The 25,687-nt window shown below is 45.4% G+C and overlaps 1 protein-coding gene across 2 annotated transcripts in view; it reads right to left on the bottom strand.

The window, feature by feature from the left end:
* The window catches only part of RANBP10 (RAN binding protein 10), a 55,805-nt gene that overhangs the window by 27,890 nt on the left and 2,228 nt on the right, over positions 1-25,687 (bottom strand). For both annotated transcript variants that reach the window (XM_087827537.1, XM_087827536.1), the window contains exon 3: positions 14,762-14,814. In XM_087827537.1, coding sequence (XP_087683663.1) covers positions 14,762-14,814 — 53 coding nt within the window. The remainder of the gene's footprint in view (positions 1-14,761; positions 14,815-25,687) is intronic.

Here is a 25,687-nt window from a genome sequence, read left to right as displayed (position 1 = left end):
GCAAGAAGAAGCCACGCCACATTCAGGCCAGAGGCAGGAGGCCCCAGGTGCCCAGTTCAGATGCTCTGGCATCACCAACTTCCCCTTCCAGCATCACTCAGAGAGGAAGTCCCAGTCATAGAAGTGTGGGGGTGGCTGAGGAAATGGTTTATCATCTTGGCACTCCTAGATGCCACCCCCAGTTACAGTGCCCTAGAGGTGGGAAACTCCCCATGGAGGTGCCAGGGACTCCAGCATGATTACTCCAGAAGCCCACCCCGTGTCACTCCCATCTGCCAGGACATGTCAAGAGCTTCAGTCCCAGGGCAACTAGAAATAAAGAGGACTCCTACTGCCAAGTGGAAAGATTTCCACATCAGCAGCACATTAGCACAGAACCCTGGGAGGGGGCTGGGGCTGTGTCTGCCCAATAGTTTCTGGTCCTGGCCCAAGACTGACCAGGACAGAGTCCAGTCCATGTTTTGTTCACAAAGATAGCCTAACAGCTGACCCCCATGCCTCCAAACCAGCCATCTCTCCCAAATAAACATGTCCCGGTCATCACTGGACTTTGAGGTCAGAGAGACTTGGGTTTGAATTCCTGTTTTGTCACTTCTTAGGCCCTCTAAGTTCCCCAGGCTAAACTTCTCTTTCAGGTTGGTAAGAGGATTAAATAAGAATGGACATGGAACACCAGCCCACAGGAGGTATGCACCTGTGAGTTTTCCTTCCCTCTCCATCTCTACCACTAGCTTGTGTCCAAGCCTGGGTGCTTCAGACTTCCTGCTCCCTCCTTCCCTAAAAGAGCAGGCAGGGGTGAAGGTACTCCATCCACTCTCCTAACAGCCCACCAACAGCAGCCCCAGGCCTGTTCCACTCCTGTTTATTCCCAGTTTCCTGGGGAGGCCACCTGACGCTCCAGCACCTGGTAGAGCTCAAGAGCCATGCTCAGTAGCTCTCAGAATGTTACTCTTGAGGCTGGCTATGGAGGAAAGGAGCTAGGTTAGCTTGCCCAGGGTGCTTTCTGAGCCTGCAGTTGTTGTGGTGAGCGTGCAAATGCCATGGAGGACCTCCTGGCAGAGCTGCTTCTCAAGGATGGTCACTCACTCACAACTACCCCTCCTCAGAAATCCGTGAGAACAGATGCTTTTCCCATAACCTCAAGTATCTTTAAAAATATGACAGGAGCAATGCCTGAAATAGCTCAACAATGGATAATGGGAAAGCAAAAGAGTGTTTCATTCAGCAAATGCTGTGGGGTCACATCAGAGAAGGCTTGTCACAGAACTCATATGGCTGTTACCCCAAGCCATGGTACCAAGGAACAGGATTAACACAACCGTAAGAAGATGCCTCTGGCAGCTCTAGGACAAAGGAGCAGGGGATTCCCTGGGTCCTTCTCTTCATGGTGCTCAGCACAGAGGTCACAGTAGAAAGGGCAGGAGAAAAAGGCTGGTGGCAGGTAGTTGGTGACACCAGGGGCTGACACTAGGTGGAGCCTGCCCTCATAGGGGTACCCAGGCCCTACTCTGAGACAGAGCCAGGTGTCAACTTGAAACCTGGGCAGGGCGAGAGGCTACACACCAGCACCTGTATATAAAGAGGCCTTCCACAAATCACATTCCTACCCTGCCCCAAAAGGAACAGCTACCTGGGTCTGGCTAGGAAACGGCTCATATGGCATCTGGCACATCTGGCAGGGCTACACCTCTGCTTCCCATAGGACAGGCTGGGTCTGTCATCCATGCTCAATTAGGCTAAGGAAAGGGGTGGGGCACTGTCCCACAAAACTGAGGTGTTGTAACCTCAGCTTCCACGCGTTGCTATATCTCTCTGTGGCTGGGTTTGGCTTTTCCTTATTTACACTGAGCTCCTTGTGAACCTCTGGGGAAAGTCAGTGAACAGGTAACCCCTGGTAATATAGGAGCCTGTGACTTTGCACACACTGCCGGATCCTGAGAGATAGGCGTGCTCAAAACACTTGCCAAAAGGAGGCCCAGGAGTAATATTCTATGTTTCCAGGACCCTAGATACAGTCTCCCTCTGCCTGGAACTAGGAAGGCAAGGGGTTGAGCAGTAACTGGTCCCTACTCAGCTCCACCCTGATGTGGCCCCAGCCTCCAGCCACACTGCAGGACACTTGAGAATCTCTGTTTTCAGAGACTGACAAACTCGGGTTTCGGAACTGGCCCCTCTGCTGTCGATGAAACCTCTTATCTCAAAGGACTTAACATTCCCTGAAAAATAGTCTTAAAGCCAGAATTTTTACCTCTGTGCTACAGAGAGGTGGGAGATGATGTTTGGAAGAAGAAAATAGGATAAGAAACCCCCAAGTCCAGGAATAGTAATTACCAGATCTGACTGAGTTGCCCCATTTCAAAAGGCTTTCAGGCAGCCCTGGTATGTTGTGGTCTCCTTGTAGGTGAGGGAAGCAGCCCAAGGGAAAGGAACATGGGCTCAGCTGGTCATAGGGCCAAGGGCGCTACTGGCCCAGGGAGGAGCAGCAGGGAGGCAGGAGGGCCTCCTACATAAAACAAGTTCTGCAGCAGGGGCCATGGCAGGTCCTGCAGCACTGGCACCATTAATCACCACATGAACCACCAAGGGCTTTGACCAGTTACCTGGCCCTTGGGCCCAAGTGCCAAACCACCCTCTGTTCTGGACTGCCCAGTAGATAGAACCTGTTGCCAGAGATACGAGGCCTCTGGGTATTGACCCCATCCAGTTCTTTTCCCAAGGACATCTCCGACAGAGGAATAACAGATTGAGAAAGGCAGCACCAGGCACCCAAACCCCAACCTATCTTCCCAGCGCCCTGTTCCTCGGCAGCTGCCCAGTGGCTTCAGAGAATCTCCTGGCTGCTCCCTTTCAAGGCAGGGCTGCTTGAGACTCCTACAGGCTTGAACCGCAGGGCCATCACCAGTTGGTTTTTTGCCTCTACCACACTGGCACTCACTTGGGAGGTTTATACGACACCTACAATCATTCCAAGGACGCTCAGGAGGAGGTTCGCCTGGATGTCCAGTGGAGCCCTGATGACTCAACCCACCCAGCTGGAAAGAAGCATGGCTTCCTTGATGGAGACTGGGACTGAGCAACCCCAAGGAAGACCCTGTGAAGCACTATAGATTCTGGAATGAAAGATGCTCCAAGAGAGGTAGTAGTTAATGGTGGACACAGTGAGGACACATCAACTGTAAGCAACAAGGGTACCTAGCCTACATGGAGTGGGACAGAAGCAGGACCTGTTTGGCAGGTATAGACAAAAGTAGCATTTCCAGATTACAGGAAACCCACCTATGTGCTAGTAATCTCTAAGACATCCACCACACAAAGCTACCTGCTATTGAGACACCTTATAATGCATGTGCTGTAACCAACAAGGATAGGGAGAAAGGACAGGGAACAACAACACCCTGTTGTTTATTGTCAGTGCCTGCCACACCACCAACAGGGGCGAGTCTGTGCCTTCGTGAACCTGGCACAGACCTCCACTGTTCTACCCTGATCTCTGCTATCTGCTGTTGCTCTCCTGCGGCACGTGCAGATGTGAAATATCAGCTCTTTGCAGAATGTGTCCCACCCAGTAGAAGCAGGGCCTGCCACAGGGATCAGGCCTCCTAGGGTCTGCCACAGGGATCAGGACACAAACACAAATGCTCTTAATAGCCCACTCAGAGCAAGCTTGATAAAAAAGCTCCAGGGGAAGGAAAAGATGCTCACTTGAACACAACCATACTGTGGAAAGAAGGCAGAGTCCTTTTGCCCCAACCCCACCCCAAGGCGTGGCTGCCATCTGCTTCAGAGGCTATGCCCTTCACTCCTAATACCAAGCTGTAGTTCTTACAGCTGCTTCTTTTCCAAAAGTTCAAGGAAAGTATACCTCAGTGGGCCTGGGTTCCCCTTTGAGGGGCTGTAGTAATTAAAGTAATACATGCCACACCAAGAGAACAGCTGCCTCCTCCACAGAAACAGCAAAGGAGGAAGTTAACAGCTACCCAGCTGTGATGCAGATGGGGCCGCCTATCACCACACCCCGAGTCTTCCTTGCTCTCTGTGAGGTATAGACCAGAAGGAAGATCTGTTCTACCCTTGCCCCCTTCAAAGCACCCAAGCTTAGGAGAAGCCAAAACCCTATTCTCTATCCACACCCCTGACTTATTCGTTTTTTGTTGTGTTTTTAAAGAATATATCTTTATTGATTTCAGAGAGAGGAAGGGAAAGGGAGAGAGAGAAAAACATCAGTGATGAGAGACTCACTGATTGGCTGCCTCCTGCATACCCCCGACTGGATCAAGCCCGCAACCCGGGCATGTGCCCTGACGGGAACTGAACCTCAAACTCCTGGATCATAGGTCAATGCTCAACCACTGAGCCCCGCCAGCCAGGCGCACCCCTGGCTTTTTCTCCCTGCTTCCCCAATCCAAGGATTCCAGCCCCTGCTGTTCACGGCCAGCTCACCGATAGGTGGGTGGGGCTGCAGGTACACTCACCTGCCTGCAGGTCATCCGGCCCTGCTTCCAAGTCATTTAGCCAAAAGTTCTGACATTCTTGCTCTGGGCCACACCTGTTCCTTGGTTTCATGCTTAAGGAGGCCAAAAACACCTTACGAAATGTAAACAATAAAACTTCCACATCTTCCAACAGAAACCTCTGACTGTGCAAGTTAAGACATGCCTGTTTGCTCCGAGGAAAGTCTGAGCACCACAGCCCCATATGAGAGGCACTCTCTGTTACCTTCTGCCCTGGGACCACCACAGCAGCCCTCTGCCCCTGACAGCCCTAGAGGGCTGCTGCTGAGCCCAGTACAAGAAAACACTGAAACATCAACATCATGACTTTGGTTGCTGCGCTGTCTGTTCCTCCATAATTCAACTCCAGCTAAATGTCTACTGAAACCCAAAATGTAAGCACTGGAGAGAAAATGTAGTTTTGATTACAGCTAACTCCACTCTGATATACAAAACATTCATAAAAGAACCTTAGATGTATAGGTAATTCCTCCCTTAGGTAGAAAAAACAGCTAACTCCACTTTGATATACAAACATTCATAAAAGAAACTTCAATGTATAGGTACTTTCTTCGTCTGATAGGAAAAAAATATCTTTCTCAGTAACAACAATAGCTAACATTTATGTACCCTTTGTATCAGGCACTCTTACAATCACTTTATAGGAATTAATTCACTTAATCCTCTTAACCATCCCATATATGAGTTAGGTACTAGTATCACTTCCATTTAAAATGAGGAAACTGAGCCCTGGCTGGTTTGGCTTAGTGGTTAGAGCATTGGCCCAAGGACTGAAGGGTCCCGGGTTCAATTCCAGCCAAGGGCATGTACCTTGGTTGCAGGTTAGATCTCCGGATCCAGTCAGGTAATGTGCAGGAGGCAATCAATTGATGTGTCTCTCTCACATCAATGTCTCTCTCTCTCTCACTCACTCTCTCACCCTTCCACTCTATCTGAAAAGCAACGGAAAAAATATCCTCGGGTGGGGATTAAAAAAATAAATAAAATAAAATGAGAAAACTGAGGCACAAAGAAGTTAAGTAACTTGCTCCAGGTAACACAACTGCCATGACACAAATGCAGACAGTATGGCTCCAGAGTCCATGTTCTTAACCACTGTGCAATACTGCTCCAATGGTCCTAGAGACCTGTTTCCTCCTGTGATCAAATGTGAGCCAGTAGTTGATTCAGTGACAATGAGCCTTGACATACAGAAAATGGGAAATAGTCATTCCTCCTGCAGGGAGAAGGCAGTGACAGAGACCTCACAGGCAATCAGCACCACAATCGTTAAGGCAGTGAAGGAAGGCTGAGCTTCAAATGAAGTATTCTGGCCCAAGGCCCAGCGGGGACCTGACTCAAGACTGGTTCCACCACACTTGGCTTGCTAAAGAAATTACATTGAGCACAGCAAAACACAGGAATGGCTGTTTCCCACAACCCAAGTGTATCTGTGTTCTTTCTGGGATACTGATGATAAAAAGATGTAGTCTATCCCTGGCCAATGTGGCTCAGTGGTTGGAGTGTTGGCCTATACAATGAAGGGTTGCGAGCTTGATTCCTGGTCAAGGGCACATACCTGGGTTGCAGGTTCGATCCCCGACCCCAGGTCGGGGCGCATGCAGGAGGCAACCGATTAATGTGTCTCTCTCACATTGATGTTTCTCTCCCCTCCTCCACTAAGAAAATTCAAAAGATGTGGTCCAAGTCCCAACAAGCGAGCAAGGACATGGCTGGATAAATGTAAAAACGTCATATGAGGCAAGTGACAAGTGTCATCATGGAGATATGATCAGGGCTAAAGGGGTCGGGCAAGGTTGCACAGAGGGTCACAAGCAGGAAGGACACCCTAAGGGGTAAAGTAAGAAATATTTGCACATGTTTGGGGCTCCACACAGAAATGCTGGTATGTGGTGTCTGTGGAGGGCAGAAGAAACTGAGCAGAGACCAGTTTCTATGTCCTCTGGGCAGAGTGATCAGAGGCACAAAGCAGGCAAGGGGCAGAGTGTACACAGGAAGTGGAGAGCAGAGGCCTCAGGTAGAGTGATCAATCAGGAGGCTAAGGAGACAGCCCAATGGACAGGCAATGACAGCAGGAATAGAGAAGGGGGGCAGATTAAAGAGACGCTTGGGGAGTGGCAGAACCATGGGATGAAGGTAAGGGAGGGCATGAAGATTACTCTGAGGAGGCCACCTGGGGACCAGGATTGATGGTGACTTTCAGCAGAGATGAGGAACGCATGAAGGTCTGATTTTTGCAGGAAGATAACCTCAGTTTGGGGCAAGTTGGCTCACAAAGCACTGAGGTGTCTGGAGGTGTGACCTGCTCAGAGATAGAGGAGTGAGTTGCCTGAAGGGCCCACCGGCTGCCCTTTAACTGCACTTGCAGGGCCTGGCAAAGCACACCCAACCATTCATAGGCCAAACTAGAGTCTTCTGGATCCCTCAAGAAAGGTGAGAACTGCCTCTGCCTTCTCCACACCCACTTCACTCAGCTACTGTCATTTCTAATCAGGAACAAGACCCAAAAGAAACCAGAGAAACGAGTTGCCCAGGCTAGAGGAGGAAAGGAGAGGAGGGAGGAAGAGAGAGAGAGAGGAAAGTTATCCCCCATGGTTAAGAACTTGCTTCAGACAGAAAGAGGCAGAGACTCTCTCAGGCCAGGCCATCATCTGTTCTTATTGGTTTCACTCAACCAGATCAAGAACTGTAAGAAAAGTGGCTTCAGTTCTACACTTGGGCCTCTCCTTCCTCACAAACTTCTTTCAAGGACTCATAAAAGGCAGGACTAAGAGCCAAAGGCCAGGTACTTCTTGACAGCATCAGCTGGGTAGGCCAATGCTGGACTTCCTAAATTAATCCCTTTTCTTGGGCTGACTCAAGCAAGGGTTGCTCAACTTAAGCTCTCCCACTTCCTTTTAATGACACTGAGACTTGGCCTCTAAAATAGCCATCACGCAGCCATTTTATTAATAAAAAACATTCATGAAACAAATTATCAGCAAAAATCTGGAAGCATACCACCAGGGGCTTACAGTCCATTCACCCACTACTCTGAAACACCAAGCCCAGCTGAATTACCGCCCACAGGACTCAATCCTGTCCTCTCCTCTCCATCATTCTACTCCAAGATACGACCTTGCTCTTCTGGGCCACTGAGACAGACTCCTAACTGGCTTCCTTGCACCTGCTCCTGCCCCCTCCAACCTCAGTAGGTTATACCCCTACTTAAACCCCTCAGTGGTTCTCCCTAACACACCCCACCATCTCCCCCACCCGGTGCTAGCCATCAGGCCCACAGCTACTCAAACACTCCAATGCAATGCCCTTGGTTCAACACATCAATTTCAAATTACTTTTGTTCCCTGGTAAAAAAAACCTATAAAATATATAGATATATTAATGAATAAGAAAAAAACAAATGTATAAAAATTATATGACAGATGAGAAACAAACTCTGTACCTACATATTTCGCAAAACTGATTGTGCTGGAGATAAACCAGTACAATCATTTTTAAAAAGTCAGCCCACATTATATTACAGATTATGATGACATAAAGTCAGGCTCAGCCAATTAAACATATAATTAAATAGTGCCCAATCAAGTGAAAATTACAGAGAACTCTACTCTCTTGAATGTAACCAGGGTTAGGAATAAAATTAAGAATAAAGAATGTAGCCCAGTTGGTGTGGTTCAGTAGTTAGAGCATTACTCTGCAGACCGAAGGGTTGTGGGTTCGATTTCCGGTCAATAGCATGTACCTGGGTTGCAGCTGGGGTGCATATAGAAGGCAACCAGTTGATGTGTCTCTCTCACATAGATGTTTCCCTCCCTCCCTCCTATTCTCTCTAAAATAATCAATGGGAAAATGTTCTCCAGTGAGGATTAACCAAGAGAAAAAAAAAAAAAAGTAATAAATACTTTAAAAGGAAAAGAGCATATCAAAACTTGTGAGAAGTAGAGGTACTTAGAAAATATGTCTCTAACAAGACACCTACCTTTATTAGTAAGAAAATTAAAAATATGATGACATAACTATACTCAAGAGTATGGGGGGAAATAAAGTAATAAACCAAAGGAAAGAAGGACAAAGAAAATAAAAGTAGAAGCAGAAATCCTCAACAAAATACTAGCAAACTGAAACCAGCAACATAAAGAATTAAAATACAAGATAAACATATAAAAATTAATTATATTTTCTACACTTGCAACAAAAAAACCTAAAAACGAAATGAAGAAAACAACTACATTCACGGTAGCATCAAAAAGAATAAAAAAGGAAAGAATTTAACAAAAGAAATGCAAAACTTATGCTCTGAAAGCTACAAAATATTAGTGAAAGAAATTAAAGATGATCTAAGCAAATGGAAAAACATTCCATGCTCATGGATCGAAAGATTTAATATTGTTAAGATGGCAATACATCCCAAACTGATCAACAGATTCAATGCAATCCTTGTGAAAATCCCAGCTGATTTCTTTATAGGAATTGACAAGCTAATTCTAAAATTCATATGGCATTGCAAGGGATCCACAATATATATGTATCTTTGCACCTGTACCACACTGTGTTATTTTAAATATATATAAAACAAACTGGACTTCATAAAATTAAAAACTTTTGTGCTTCACCCTGGCTGGGTGGCTCAGTTGGTTGAAGCCTCGTCCCATACACCAAAAGGCTGAGGGTTCGATTCCTGGTCAGGGTACATACCTAGGTTATAGGTTTGATTCCTCATCAGGGCAATAAGAGGGAGCCGATCAATGTTTCTCTCTCACACCAATGTTCCTCTCTCTCTCTCTCTCTCTCTCTCTCTCTCCCTTCCTCTCTCTATAAAATCAATAAAAAACATATCCTTGGATAAGGATTAAAAAAACAAACAAAAAACTTATGCTTCAAAGGATATCAAAAAAGTGAAAAGACAACCTACAGAATAGGGGGAAAGAATAGAAAATCATATAACTGATAAAAAACTTGCATCCTGAATATATAAAGAACTTTTACCACTCAAAAATAAAAAGATAACCCAGTTAAAAAATAGGTACAAGACATTCATAGACATTTCTCCAAGGAAAATACACAAATGATAAATAAGCACATGAAAAGCACATAGGTCATTAGGGAAATGAAATGAAAACCACAATGAGATACCACTTTCCACCCACTAGGACGGCTACAATAAAAAAGTCAGATAATCCCAAGTGTTGACAAGGATATGGAGAACCCTTATATGCTGCTAGTGGGAATGTAAAATGGGACAGCTGCTGTGGAAAACAGTCTGGCAGTTCCTCAAGCAATTAAACAGTGTTAGCATATGACCCAACAATTCCACTACTAGGCATATAGTCAAGAAAAATAAAAACATATGCCTACACAAAAACTTGTACACAAATGTTTGTAGCAGCACCAATCATAAGAGCAAAAAGGTGGAAACAATGCAAATATCCATCAACAGATGCATGGATAAGCAAAATGTGATATATCCACGCAACAGAATATTATTTGGTCATAAGAAGGAATGAGGTTCTGACACATACTATAACTTAGATGAAACTTTTATGTTAAGTAAAAGAAGCCTGTCACAAAAGGCCACAGATTATATAATTCCATTGATATAAAATGTCCAGAACAGGAGAATCCATGAAGATAGAAAGTAGTTTCTATTAGTAGTTTCCAGGGGCTAGAGAGGGAGAGTCTAGGAATGACTGCTAATGGCTATGGAGTTTCTCTTTCGGGTGATAAAAATGTTCTGGAATTTCCCTGGCCACGGGGCTCAGTTGGTTGGAGCATCATCCCATACACCAAAAAGGCTGCAGGTTTGATTCTTGGTCAGGGCACATACTTAGGTTACAGATTCAAACCCATACGGGGGGCAACCTGTCGATGTTTTTCTCTCACATCGATGTTTCTCACCCTCTCTCCCTTTCTCTCTCTCTAAAATCAATAAACATATTCTTAGGTGAGGATTATTTTTTTTTAAATGTTCTGGAATGCCCGGCCGGGCAAGGCTCAGCTGTTGAGCATCAACCTATGATCTAGAAGATCGTATTTGATTCCCAGTCAGGGCACATGCCTGGGTTGCCGGTTCGATCCCCTGTTGGGGGCGTGCAGGAGGCAACTGACCAATGACAACTCTCTCATCATTGATGTTTCTACCTCTCTCTTCCTTCCTTCCTCTCTCTGAAATCATTAAAAATATATATATATATATATTTTAATGTTCTGGAATTAACAGTGGTGATAGTAGCACAACTTTGTGACTATACTAAAACTAATGAATTGTGCAGTTTTAAAGGGGTGAATTGTGTGGTATGTTAATTATACCTCAATTTTAAAATTAAAAAAGCAAGAGATTAAGAGTAAGCATTCTCTTTTTAAAAATTGACACAATTGATTCAATTAAACTAAAAGATCAATGAAGATGGTTTATTTTTAGGTTTTGATAATATTAATAAGAGAATCATATTACCAAAGCAGAATATACTGGAAGTGATGCCACAAGAAACAAATTATTTGAACAAGCTAACAAAAGAAGAAGGAAAAGCCTTCTAAAAACTTGTATACCCCAGTGTCCTCTCCAAAAGACCAACTGGTCCTGACGGATCCACTGATAAATTTTTCTAAGCTTGTAAATAGAAAGCTATCTACCTATACAACCATGAAAATAAGGAACTCCTCCCAATGATCTAATAGAATTCTTTTTAACTAAACCAGATATATTGAGTTATCTCAATATTCACACACCCATAGGCATTTATAAATTTAACTGCCCACTTCTGATTAAATGCTTCCAATTAAATATTTCAGGACAAGGAAAGGGAATCTTTTCTTTAACCACCTCCTGAAGTTCCCTGATATGCCCGAGCTCTTCCAGTTCTCTGCCCAGGAGCCCCAGCCCAGCATCGACCCCTCTGGAAGGCCTCCTCCTACTAGTGCACTTCTGAATCAGATGCTTATTAGCAAATCTGATCACATCTAGTCTATTCTCAAAACATTCCTGCAGCCCCTACTGCTTACATAAAGAAGTCCAAGCCCCTTGACGTGGGACACAAGACTCTTTCAACTGGCTCATCCTGACTGTCCCCAGGAAGCCTTCCTATTGCACTAGACAACTTAAATGGATTCAATTGCAGGCCTTACTGTACCATCGTCCAGAACCACCTGGCAAACTTCTATCACCCCTCATGCCAGTCTGAAACACTACTGTGAAGCTGAAGCAATCACTCCAACCACCCACCACCCTCCACAAACACACCTGTATCTATCAAGAAGATACATCAACCCTCAAACATCTCATCTAAGGTTAACAACAAAATCTCAAATTCTAGACCCTGCCTAGGCCACCACTATCACTAACCTTCCACCAACCATACAGCCAATCACTCCAAATAGCCTTCATCTCAACCAAGGGCCTCTTGGAAATCAGAAGCAAATGGCAGGAAGGCTTTAGCTGCTATCATCCTCCATCTCCTCTCCCCACTGAAATACATGCAAGTAGTTTCAGGTCCCACTGTCTATGAATGATGATACTTTCTGTTTTGGAAAATATATGCTCCTGAGCACCAATTTTTTTTAAAAAAGTGAGTCCTGACTGGGCAGCTCAGTTGATTAGAGCATGGTCCCAACATGCCAAGGTTGCAGGTTTGATCCCTAGTCAGGGCACCTACAAGAATCAACCAATGAATGCGTAAATAAGTGGGACAACAAACCTCTCAATCTCTCTCTCTGTTCCTCTCTCTAAAACCAATCAATCAATAAAATTTTTATTAAAAAATAAAAATAAAGTGAGCCCAGAAGATGGAAAGCACCAAGGGTATTCTGATCTTCCCAATCCAACATTAGGATGAACAGTGGCAGGCCCACCCTCATTCCTAAGAGACGGCTTCCCCTCTATCCCTACATCTGTCCTGTACTAGGTCTGTCCAGCCACTCAGCCCGCCCTTGTATCCTGGGAAAGCCAGAGGCATCTGTCCTTCCTAGGGAGAATCCCTATCTAGATGCAATCTGATTCATGCTTTCCACCTTAAAGAAAAATCAGGGAGATGATCAGATATGGCAAGAAGAAAAACCCTCAGGAGCTGGCAGACAGAGTGAAAATGAAGACAGGTGCAATATCCACAGAATACTGAGGGGGTCCTTTTCTCTTGCCAAAAAAAAGATGCACCTCTGAGGATGTAAAAAAGTTGCCAACTCTCCTGTGTCAAACACCTCATCCATTGTCTCCAAGCTCCTTCTCCCTGCAGGCCTACCCCCTATACCTGGACAGGGTGTGACTTCCAAGGGCCAAATGGATTTCCCTACAATTTTACATAAACAATGTCAAAGCACATGACCAGCAGCTGGCTGTTGACCATCCCAGAGCCCCATCTCATAACCAAGGCAAACAGACTAGGCTGGCTCCATATGGCTCCATCTCAGAGATTCAGGTCACCCTGATTCATACCTCCCACATCATCTGCTCCACTCCATGGATCCCAAATCCATGGGTCAAGCAGACACACTTCTCTTACTAAAGAAGGGTGAGCAAGTGGAATGCAAATACCAAATCTAGCACGTGATAAAGGGCTGCATTCCAAGACCACCTGAAAGACAAGTATGAGGGCTTCTTGATGCGGGGGCATTTGTTTTTGTTTATTGTCTTAATTTCACTTATATTTTTTAAACAGAAAATATATTCACAAGAAAGAAAATCTGAAACCTTCAAAAGTGAAAAATTTCCTTTCCAGTGCTGTCCCTAGCCACACTGTCCCTTCCCAAAAGATAGCCAATATTACAATTTTTTCTGTAGCTTTACAAAGATATCCTGTCTATGCATGTACAAGCAAACACAGATATGTTTGCTTTCCCTCTTTTTTTCACTTGGTAGCATATTATACACTGTTCTATGCACACTTTATATTTTTTCACTTAACAATACATCCTAGAGATTACTCCAAGTCAGTACCTAAAGAACCTCCTCATTATTTATGGCTGCATACTATTCCTTTATGAAGACTAACAAAGAAATTATTTAACTGATGTTCAGGGTTGCTTCAAGTGCTACCCAACAACAAATGATAAATTTTGTACAATAAGCCTATAAAAGCCTCTTTCCTCCCTTACCAAGCGTGCAAAAGTTCAAAGAGCATATTTAGAGCAAGAGAAAGATTAAGAATCAGTTTACCCTTGATGAGAAATTATTTTCCTAACCTCCTTGTTCATGAAAAGGCAGGGTATGGACACTGTAGACACATCCAGTCAGCTGAGGCCAGGGGCTTATATACCAAAGATCACAGCCACATGCTACATAGAGGCCAAACATGCCACACACATTCTGATTAATAACAAAAGGCCAGTTTTCACTCAGATCAAAGTAAAAAAACAAAAGTCATGTTTCTGACAATTAATTGACTCCTAAGCAAATCCGGACTTCAAGTATTTTAAATTAGTCCACTGGAAAAAAAATCTGTGATTGATATTAAACACACTGGAAAAGACATAAGGTTAAGTGCTGTTCCCTCTTTGGAAAAAGCCAGTTGCCTTCATTGTGTCACAAAGGGTAGAGATGACCAGGAAAAAAGCACAGGGACTTTGCCTTTCTCCATGACAGTGTGAGGGCAGTTTGCACCATGTTACTTCTGCCACTCAAGAGACAAACAGACTTAGGACCATCTTCTGGAACCCACCAGCTTCTGGTAAGGGCTTCTCTCCCCTCAACTGTGCTCAGCCCAAGACTGGGCAGGAACCACTGGGCAAAAAACAGCTGAAAGAGTGCCTGGGATGTAGAGGAGTCCCATCTGCAGGGCCCAGAGCATTCTACAAATCTGAGGCTGCTCTCAATCCAAGTCTCGTGCACATCCTATTTATTAAGAAATTGCCTCAACCATGTCCAATGTGGGAAGCCACATAAAGACTTTGAACTTTACCATGGTGAAGTAAAAAAGGAGCCAGTGTTGGCAGCAGTGTTACTCCCCATATATGCCTGAGTCCCAGGCCAGTCAAGCAAAGGCCAATGGGAGTGAAGGCTACCGAGGCGTGTACCCACTGAGAATAAGCTCAGGTCACTTGGTTTTGACTGCATACAGTTCAAATTCCATGAATGACAATCACTTGCCAATTAACTGTTGGATTGGAAGATCACACCATCCTGGCCCAATGCCACCTTTTAGAACCCTCTACCCAATGGCTTGGCTTGCAAAGTCCTCTCCAGCCTCTTGGCTGCCGCCATGACTCTCATTACAGAATGGAGCAGGAGAGCAGAACAAATGTTCTCTTAACCAATGACTCACCAGGAAGTCTGTTCATGTTGACACCTTGAGCTGAAAGTCCTATTCCCATGTACCTTCAAAAAAGCACACACACAAAAGTTTGGTTAGCAAATCATTATGCATTTCCCTCCTCAAATAATTCTTGGTAAAAAACAGAAAAACAAGAAAAGCAATAAATGTAGAGGCTTTTAACATACTAATGGTTCTTGGAGAACCTTTACATTTTGATTTTCCCAGGGAAATCATCTCAATGTCTTAAGAAGCTGAAGAATTAGGAGGTAGTATCTGTAACCAGGAACCACTAGCTTCAGTTTCAAAGGAAAGTTTCCTGAAATCACTGCTTCCAGTCCCATAGTTTCTGGCTCCAGCTGAGGAAGCTGAATCTATTCCCAAGAAGAACCTAAAGTAGCTCAATCTAGTAAAGGTCTTCTTGGCAGAGCAATGCAAGATCAGTCCCACAGGGAAAAGCCACTCTGCAGCAAGGACCAGGACATGGAAAAAGTACAGCCAGGCAGGATCTCTACAAGATCGTCAAGACCCCTCACACACAGCTTCTTCTCCGGCATCTCAAAACTCATTACCCTTGCCCCATGTGTCACCGCTGGCCTCCCCAACCATCCAAAGCTGGGGGATGGTGGTGTATAAGGACCCTGGGACCTGCTCTCTCTCTCTTCCCACCCCAGGTGCCTAAGCAACTAAGCCACCCACAGCAAGGTGGGGCCCATGCCGGGCAATTCTGTCAAAGATATCTTAGTGACATTCAGGAGAGGGACGGCCAAAAAAGCTAATGAACAGGGTGGGTTTTTTTCAGTCTAAATGTTTGTAGTGTACAAAGAAATAGTGAAGTATTTCCCCAAGAACTTAGAAATAAGAAAAACAAGTCATCATCTTCTAAGAGTAAAATAGTAGAAACCCACACATGATGCCTGATATTAACCACGTATGATTGTCAAAAGGTGGCTGAGGAGCTCAGAATACAGAAAACGCCAAACAAAAGAGGGCTGAGGTATAACTTTATGGTCACATGGCAATGTGAATGTACTTAATGCCACTGAACTGTACACTTAAAAATGGCTAATGGGCAGAGCATTTGAGATCTTGCTTCCTGGCAATTGTCGTCAGTTTAGCTCAAACTCTTATAAAAATTCAAAAAAATATGGCTAAAATGGTAAATTTTATGTTATGTATACTTTACCACAATAAAATAAATACATATCAATACTACTGTTTTAAAAATAAGGTTCAAGTCCACATCATCAACTATAACATCTGCTATTACATAAAGTCTTTTTTCCTCTTCAAAACTGGGGATTTAGGATGTAGGGGGACAATACCTTTACCTGCCCTGTCTTTCAAAGGTGTCATCTCTGGTCAAAACCAACAAAAACCCAGCTCCTGGATATGTGCTTATTCAGTTCTGATATCCCCCAAAGATCAATCCCCAAACCCAAACATCTGAGCATAAGAGATGGAGCCTAAGTTTACAGGTTCTAACCCTATGTCTTATACCACAGTGGACAAGACAGTGGCAATGCCTGCCACTCACCTCAGGATGCAGGGGCTATAGGAAGAAGCTCCCTGCCCTGAGAGAAAAAGCACAGAGACACAGCAGTGCTGGGCACATATGGACATTCAACAAACCCAAGGTTCATCCACTTGTGGGCTGGTGAAGAACCGTATCACCAAAGTCACAGGCTCTCTCCCAGCCTCATTTCAATGGGAACCTCAGTTTCTAGCTGGTATGAGGACAAACCACAGCTATGTGACAGATAAGTGAGCCCTGAGCTCAGCTACAACACCCCTAGTACTATTCTCCCCTCTTGCTGCCACTTGACCTTAGCACTGTGAGATTAAATGACTTACAACCACAAAGCTAGTGACACACAGGCAGAGTGAAGTTCACTTCTCCATCCACTCAAGAAAAATCTAAGCAGACCTGACGTTCCCTCTCAACAACAAGGGGTAATGTGTAGTACTTTGCTAAGTTCTAGACCAATGTGGTCCCTGCTCTCCAGTGGCTGCCAGGAATGAAACGAAACAGTAAGGAGAGGGCATAATGAAAGCCTCATACCCAAAAATGTTCTCCTGGACACATACAGTAGTACTTCTGCATCTACGGAGCAGGAAGAATGATGTTAGGAAGCCACCCTGACACTATCTCTCCTCTGTTGATCTCTGGTGGCACTTGAAAATAAATGGGCTGTTGGGAGCTGTTGGGTCCTTGCTAAAGTTGAGTAATTCAATAAAAACAGGTGTGATAACTTTCTCTTAATGGAGACCCTTTCAATCATTCACCCATTCCACAAAGATCCTCTGTGCCCAGTACGGTGCTGGAGACACAGGATAGGGGAGTCCCTGCCCTCCAACAGTTGCCAGTGTCAAGTCAGGGGCAGGCAAGAGAATCAGGGCCCACTCACCCGGGGATTCCCAGAGGATATGAAGGCTGAGCCAAGACCTGGTAAAGGAGATGAGAGGAAAAAGAGGAGTGTGTTCCCTGGAGAAGCAACAGAATGTGCTGAGACATCAAAGCAAGAAAGCAGCCCCACGATCAAGGAACTGAGAGAAGTTCAGTGTAGCTGGGTCACAGCCTGGGCAGACCTAAACAGAGCCAAAGCTGAAGCAGGAAACAGCCAGCCTACATACTACCTTAAGGAGTTCGAACTTCATGGAAGATCAATGGGAAGCTCCAAAAATGGTTTAGAAAGGACGCAGCTGATCAAAGAGCTGGTATTTGGAAAACGGATCCAAGAGGCAAAACTGGAGGCTACCAAAATCATCCACTGGAAGATGACAGGGCTGGACAAGGCCAGGAGCAGTGGGGATGGAAAGGGACAAGTACTCTTTAGAACATGGTGAACTTACCGGGTGGAGCAGAAGCTGCCCAGGACATTGCCCAACATAACCATTCACCAAAGAAAGGGCAATTCTCTGAGACCCACATAGAAACTCTGGAGCCCAAGTGCTTAGCCTGTCAGTTGGTAAGTAGTAGCCTTTCTCCAGCTACACTCTAGCTCTGGCATTTACACTATGCACAAACATCTGAACAGGAAACACACCTGCATCACAGCAAATACATCAGACAGATCCAGATTCAAATCTAACCTCTGCCTCTGAGTTCACCATGCACCCTGACACAGAGCAGGGAGGGTGGCTGGTGGATCACTATTAGTGCATGCACTGGGGGTTCTTTTAGCATTGGAACCTAATAAAGGAAAGCAGGCCATTCTCAAAGGCCTGGATCTTGGGACATCTAAAAACAAATGCCTGTTGCCCTGGAGGGTATGGTTCAGTTGGTTGGGGGTCGTCCCACACACCGAACTGTTGTCAGTTCGATTCCCAGTCAAGACACGTCCGGGTTGTGGGCTCAATTCCTGGTAGGGGGCGTGCAGGAGGCAGTGATCAATGTTTGTCTCCCACATTGATGTTCCTCTCTCTCCCTCTACCTTCCTCTCTCTAAAATCAACAAACTATAAATAAATAAAGTAAAATAAAAAATAAAAACAAATGCCTATTTATTTGGGGTTGCTGAGCTAAAAGGAGGTGAGCATTTGCTTCCTTCTTGGTAACAGGTGAGGTGGTGCTAAGGACCACTAACCTAACATAAAGCTGCCTTGGACACCTGGGAGTGAGGCAGAAGGGCACTCACCTCCAAGCAGGTAACTGGAATAGACAGAGCTAAAATTCCCTACACTTCACATCTCCACCAGGGCTCTTTTTTTCTTTTCTTTCTTTTCTCTTAATTTTAGAGAGAGAGGAAGGGGCAGAGAGCGCAAAACATCAATCTGTTGTCCACTTATTTATGCATTCATTGGTTGATTCTTCTATGTGCCCTCACTGGGGATCAAACTCACAACTTTGGCGTATCAAGACAATGCTCTAACCAACTGAGCTACCCGGCTAGGGCAGGGCTCTCTTTTCAAGCAGCAGGATATATCTGAGGAACTTACGGAGAAAATTATTTACACTCTCACAAAATGCAGCAAAATGGAGAAGAAATACCGTTCGTCAGAGAAGTGAGAGCCAGTAAGTGGAGAGGGACAACGGATGAGCTCTTCGTGGCAGTGAGGCCGTGAGTTGGCCTCTACCTTCTCAACTTCGAGCCTTCACTGCCAAAAGCACAATGCATGCTAGAGCTAGAAGAGTGACTCTGCCTCTCTGTTGGGCTCAAGAGAAAAGAGGGCAGCAAGCAGGTGCTGCTCAGGCCAAGCTGGTTTGAGATCCACTAGAGAGCAGTGTGGTGGAGGAGCCCTTGGCTGACCAAACAGCATGGTCCACCCTGAGGCTTGGCTCTCACCATCCACTGCAAGCAGCGGGGCTGAACTGGGGCCCTGGCCAATAACCTGCATTGAGAATGAACTGGTGGCTTCTAAGGCAAATGCTACCCTCCACCTGCGGTGCTGCTTCTCCCACAAAAGCAACTGTTTTGCTGAAACCACTGCAGTCACGTGGAGATGCGAACACACTCATCAGCTTGGATTCTTCTTTTCTCTTTGGTTTTACAAATTTTCTACAATTAACACAAATTACTTTGATAGTCATAGAAAAACCATTTCAAGAGTCAGCTGATGGTCACATAATGAGGTGGCTGGCTCCCACCCATTTCAGAGCCAAAGGGACACACCGAAGTACCTGGCCTTTGTGGTCAGGTCCTCAGTACACCCAGTTCCTTGAGCCTTGACAGGAGGGCTGAAGAGAACACCTTCAGAAGCAGCAGGAAATGGTCAAAATCCCTGCTCAGAAGAAGAGCTGGGGCTCCAGTTCACACGGCACCTGGAGCATCCCAAGCACAACACAGAGCACACACTCAGGGGACCCTGCTACAATGACACAGGATCAACACAGCTCCAACTGACTAAAAATTTTTCCACAATCCAGGCAAGCCTGGGTGGTAGACAGAGAACAAGACCTTAGAAACTGGACCTCTAGATGCTCACATCCTCCAGAGATATACAAGGCCTAGGGGGAGGAGCCCGTTCCTTTGCTGTAATTCCCCCATCCTGTTCTGAGAGATAGCCTGGAGCACTCCACAAAAGAAATGTCTTTAGCCACAGTCTGACATTCCCTTCCTGCCTCCTGAAGAGAAGCACCTGAAGAGTTTTAAAGTGACAGCAATACTTTACAGCAGGGGTCTAGGGACGACACCCCAGACTCTGAAGCCTGGTCTCAGACACTGCAGCCTAATTCAGTACTGTGGGTCTTGGATTTCACCCCACATCTCAGGTTCCCTATCAGAAGAAGAAAGATTGGACTAATGTGCTCCTGGGCTCCTTCTCAGCTCTGACCTAGAGATTTCAATTCTTAGCAGAATAATGTCTGTGTACTGTTGCAAATGTGCTATACCCAGGTGCTAGCCCAAGATGGGGTAGACCCTGCAACAGCAATCAAAGTTACCAGAAAGATATTTTTAAAAAAAAGAACATACAGGCCCTGGCCAGGTAGCTCAGTTGGTTAGAGCATCATCCCGATATACCAAGGTTGCGGGTTTGATCTCTGGTCAGGGCACATACAAGCAGCAACCAGTAACAGCATAAATAAGTGGAACAACAAATTAGTGTGTGTTCCTCTCTCGCTCTCCCCTTCTCTCCCCCTTCCTCTGTAAAATCAGTAAGAACATATTCTCAGGTAAAGATAAAAAAATAACAAGTATTGGTGTGGATGTGGAGAAATTGGAACCTCTGTACATTGCTGGTGATTTAAAATGGTGTAGCCACTATGAAAAATAGGTGGTTTCTCACAAAGTTAAACACAGAAGGATCGAGCAATTCCACTCTTAAGTGTACACCCAAAAGAATAGAAAAGAGGGACTCAAACAGATACCTGTATGGCAATGTTCATCACAGCACTATTCACAGAGCCAAAAGATGGCAAAAAAACAAGTGTTCATCAACAGGTAAATGGATGAGCAAAATGTGGTATATATATACTTCCATAAGAAGGAATGAAATTCTGATACAAGCCACATCAATAAACCTTGAAAACCTAATGCTAAGTGAAATAAAAAGCCAGACATAGCCCTAGCCGGTTTGGCTCAGTGGTTACAGGGTCGGCCCTTGGACTGAAGAGTCCCAGGTTCAATTCCAGCCAAGGGCATGTACCTCACTTGCAGGCTAAATCCCCCGCCCCAGACAGGGCATGTGCACAAGGCGACCAATCGATGTGTCTCTCTCACATCTATATCCTTCCCTCCCTCCCTCCCTCCCTCCCTCCCTCCCTCTCTCTCTCCCACTGTCTGAAAAGCAATGGAAAAACTATCCTCAGGTGAGGATTAAAAAAAAAAAAAGCCAGACATAAAAGGACAAATATTGTTTGATTCCACTTATATGAATTATCTAGGCAAATTCAAAGAGATGGAAAGTAAATAAAAGGTTATCAGGGGCTGGGGGGGATGGGGAGTTATTGCTTAATGGGTACAGAGTTTGTGTTTGGGGTGATGGAAAAGTTTTGGAAATAGACAGTGGTGATTGTTGCACAACATTGTGAATGTAATTAAAACCAGTGAATGAACCACTTAAAAATGGTTAAAATGGCATATTTTACGTCACATATATTTTACCATATACACACACACAAAGAGTCACCAAGAACACCCTTCTGGCTCTGTGTGCCAGCATGAGCCTCATCTGGCTTTTCCAGATGGGACAAGTAGGCCTTGGCATAGAGCACAGTGGAAAGCACCAGAGTATTCTGGCCTCACATCAGGGCCAGAAAAAAGAAGTCCAGGGTGGCTTAGCTGGTTGGAGCATCTCTCATACACCAAAAGATGGCCTCACCCCCACCCTACCCCTCTGCTAGGAAGCCATCCAATAACCCACTAAGCCCAACTCTGGGCAGGTCCACAATGAGAGGAGGGGCATTATAGAGATGAATGAACCCAGCATGAGCACCATCCGAGGAAGAAGAGGCCTGAAGGCAAAGGGGCTTTGAGGCAGGATGTGCTTGCAGGAAAGAAGGTCGTTCTGCTGAATGTGGGTCAGAAGACCCTCATGCGCCCACTGCCACCAGCACTGTCAAAACACCCAGAGAGCCCACAGACAGAAAGGGGCAGAACAGCCCTCTTGGGTGGCCCTAGGCAGGCTACTCACACACCCTGGGTTCTGGCTCTTTCCCTAAAGGGCAGACAGAATCTCAAGTACCAAGCCTTGACTTTCCAGAGGTTGCCACATTCAAAAACCAAATATAATGCCTTAACCAGAGGGTGTAGCCAGTTGGTACACCAGCTTAATGTGAAAGGGTTCCCACCAGATCCCATTTCCAGTAAGCTCTGGCCCCTATCCTCTACCTCTCTGGCCCTGTGTAATTACAGAGCTGGAGCATAGCTGTGTGAGGAGATGGTAAATGCTCTTAGGTACTCAGATATTTCCCTTAACTCTCTAGTTACAGGTCTTCATCCAGAAATTTGCCTTGAGTTTTCTAGTGTGTAACTTACCACCTTTCATTATTTTCAGCAGAAGGTCTTATTCAAATAACCTAGCCCACCATTACAAGGAAATTCTAAGTTCCAATGATTCTGAAAGCATCAAATTCCATGTATTAAACCACTTTCTGCTTAAAATATCTGGAATGGTTCTGTTTTCTGCACTGGCCTCAAATGACACAACATACATAATGACAATCATCTGTATTTGTTTAAACTTACATCTCTCCATCCTCTGTTGTCTATTTTTAAAATATATACTGTGTCAGGTGTTGAAAGATCTTATGTATTCTTTTATAGTTAAAATTACCTATAGGTAGCCCTGGACGGTGTGGCTCAGCTGGGTGTTGATCCACGCACCAAAACATTGCCAGTTTGATTTCTGGTCAAGGACACATGCCCAGGTTGTAGGCCGATCCCCAGCAGGGTGGGGGGATGTGCAGGAGGCAGCCGATCGGTGATTCTCTCTCATCATTGATGTTTTTATCTCTCTCCCTCCCCCTTTCTCTCTCTGAAATCAATAAAAATATATTTTTTTTAAAAAAGTGTGAACAGATCCAAAGTCCTCATACACTGCTGCTGCACTCAGGATAAAGCCCATGCTCCTTGGCCACAGCACAGAAGGTATTTCCAATCTGGCCCCTGCCTACTCATGGCCTGTGTTCCACATTTTTTTATGCACTGTTCCTTCTGCCTGAAGCATCTGCTTCTCACTTTGTTCACCTGGAACCCTCTAACTCATCTTTCCAGATTTAGCATCATCACTGTTCTATGAAGCTTTCCCCAAATTCTCAGGTGCAAGAGGAAGTCCAACCTCTGGGTCACCCCTGGGTATAGCACATACCATGAATGGCCTTTTCTACACCACTTTGCGAGTTCAAGCGCACAAGCATATCTGCCTCCTCTCTGGATAGGCCTCATGCCTGTGCTCCTGAGGCCCAGGAGCAGGACTGGTACAAAACAATGGGTGCCTCACTGTGGTGTGTAGAATTAATGGATGAACGCACTGCTGCCTGGTCAAAGGAAGTTAGCTGCAAGTGCAAGCAAAGGCAGGCTGGCTGTGGCCGGAGGCCCCTGCTCAGGGCCTGGGCACCAGCTGCAGAGGAGAGCCCCCACAACTCCATCTAGCGCTCTAGCCCAGGCCTGCTGTTCTTGGGTAGAGCCACCCATCACATGTCAGAAGGCTACCACCACTGGGATGATGTTACAGTCTATTTTGAGGGTCACCATGGAGCATCTGTCAGCCTGGCGAGCCACTCCCTCCATGTGTCATCACTAACTGCTGGGGACACCCACAGGTCCAGGAACTCTGACTGAGCGAGTCATTTCCCCCAGGGACCCTCAGCTTCAGGGCCTCCTTGGCTTCCTAACAAGATCAACCCAGATGTCCTTATCTCCTGGCACCACTGGCAGAGCTCTGATGTCTCCTCGCCCCACCAGACCTGCTCCTGGGGTTCCCAGCTCTGGTGACTCAGCAAAAAGCAGTCTACGATGTCTTTTGTAGAAAAACACACTAAATACATTAAGCTCATCAAATTAGAATCCCATCAGTCTGTGCCAAGCTCTCAGCTCAAACACAGTCTCTCATTCTCCACTCTCTCTTATATTTGGGGAGTACCCAGAAAGCCCAGCAACCTGACATCAAGCTAGTTAGTGACCTGACTCATTTTAGGTCCAAAAGTTCTCACCTGCTGGGAAACTCATACTCGTCCCTCAAAACCATGCCCAGGCCCTGCCTCCTCTTACAGAGAGCCTTTCAGTCCACTCTACTGAGTAGGCCACAGGCTCCCTGAGAACAAGGCTGGCCTGTGCTGGCTTTACCTTTGTTCTCCCTGCACCTAGCATAGGCCTGGCACACAGTAGGTATGAAGAAATTTTCTACGAAACCTTTCTAATTTGATGAGCTTAGTGTACTTAATGTGTTTTTCTACAAAAGACATCATAGAACAAAAGCCTTTCTGGAAAATAATGACACTGACAACTGGGTTCATAAACACCTTTTACAAAAAAGGTCCATACTCAAATCTACAGAAAAACAAGTTTATAGATTCAATAAGATGGTAAGTCAATCAAGCCCAGTTCAGAGCATGTCACACCTGTCTGGCGCCACTCAGCACTAAGCACCTTTTAGTTCTGTCCCCTAAGAACACTGTGATCCCCTAAGAATCCAACTGGACATTCTATCACTCTACCCAGGGAAGGAATGCAATGAGGAAAGGCAGCAGCAGCATGGAGACACGTGTCTGGGATCAGGCGAGGACATCTGACAAGTTAGGCTACTCTACTACACACCCTAAGCCCTGCAGCCAGGGCAGGTCACCAAACATCCCAGGGGCTCAGGGCTCACCCACAAAATAGGTACATCATCATCTGCTCCAGACACTTTCCAGGACACTGTGAGGATCAACTAGATAATACAAAAAAGCTACACAACCAGCTAACACCTGGGTCATGGACCAAACCCGGGTCAGAAACACACCTCCAACACTGACAGGAAACAAGCTGATAATTTTGTCTGTTCTGTAACTGCCCTTGGTCTCCTTGAAACCACGCCTGGCCCATACCAACCACTAGCTACACCCTAGCCACAAGAAGGCTTTCAGGGATTCTATAGAGGCCATGGGATATTCATATATTTGCAATTTGAGAGTGGTCAACTGAAGAAGGCTACCAAGGCATACATGACCTGGGGCCTTTTTAAAACTGAGGTTTCCAGGTCAGCTCATTGGCTATAGTTACCACATGTAAAAATGCTGGAAACAGAAGCTGGGAGAAGATGCCCAACTTTCTTCAGTTTTACAGCAACACCTAAGTAAGGCAATCTAACAAGACACAGGGCCTTTCCAGCAAGATCCACTTACAACTGAAATGTTAAAAGTCAGGTGAAGGAATCTAGGTCTCTACGTTTCAACATTCCCCTTCTGAAAAACTGTTCTATTTTCTCACTAACTCAGCTGCTTTCTATGATAAGGCTTACAGAGAAAACAATCCATTTTCCTCCCTATAAGTTTTTTAAAAAGCCCCCTGGTTTCTCTGGCAATATGAGACTCCAGCACCAACATTTCAGTCTATACTCTGTTTTTTGCAGTGTTTGTTTTAAAAAGCCATTCTCATTCACACTAGTTCAAGCACATTAAATATATGTGCTTTTATCAGAGAGTGTGAAGGGAAAATAGAAGCTTTAAAGCCCTCCAATAATATGTTCCATATTTGTAAATGCACTAGATGGGGATAAAAGTAAAAAATACAATAGCTTGCCCTGGCTGGTGTGGCTCACTGGTTAGAGCGTCAGCCAGTGCACCAAGGGGTCATGGGTTCAATTCCTGGTCAAGGGCACACACCTAGGTTGGAGGTTTAAGCCCCAACACCAGTTGGGGTGTGTGGGGGAGGCAACCAATCAATGTGTCTCATATCAATGTTTCTCCCCCACCTTTCCACTCTCTCTCTAAAAATCAATGGGAAAAATATCCTCGGGTAAGGATTAACAGCAAAAGATACACTACCTTGCCATGATCAGAATTCCAAATAACAGA

This window comes from Miniopterus natalensis, chromosome 18 (genome assembly GCF_054644295.1).
Source record: "Miniopterus natalensis isolate mMinNat1 chromosome 18, mMinNat1.hap1, whole genome shotgun sequence".
NCBI lineage: Eukaryota > Metazoa > Chordata > Mammalia > Chiroptera > Miniopteridae > Miniopterus > Miniopterus natalensis.
Note: the sequence above shows the minus strand (reverse complement) of the source record. Positions and strands in the feature narration are given on the sequence as shown.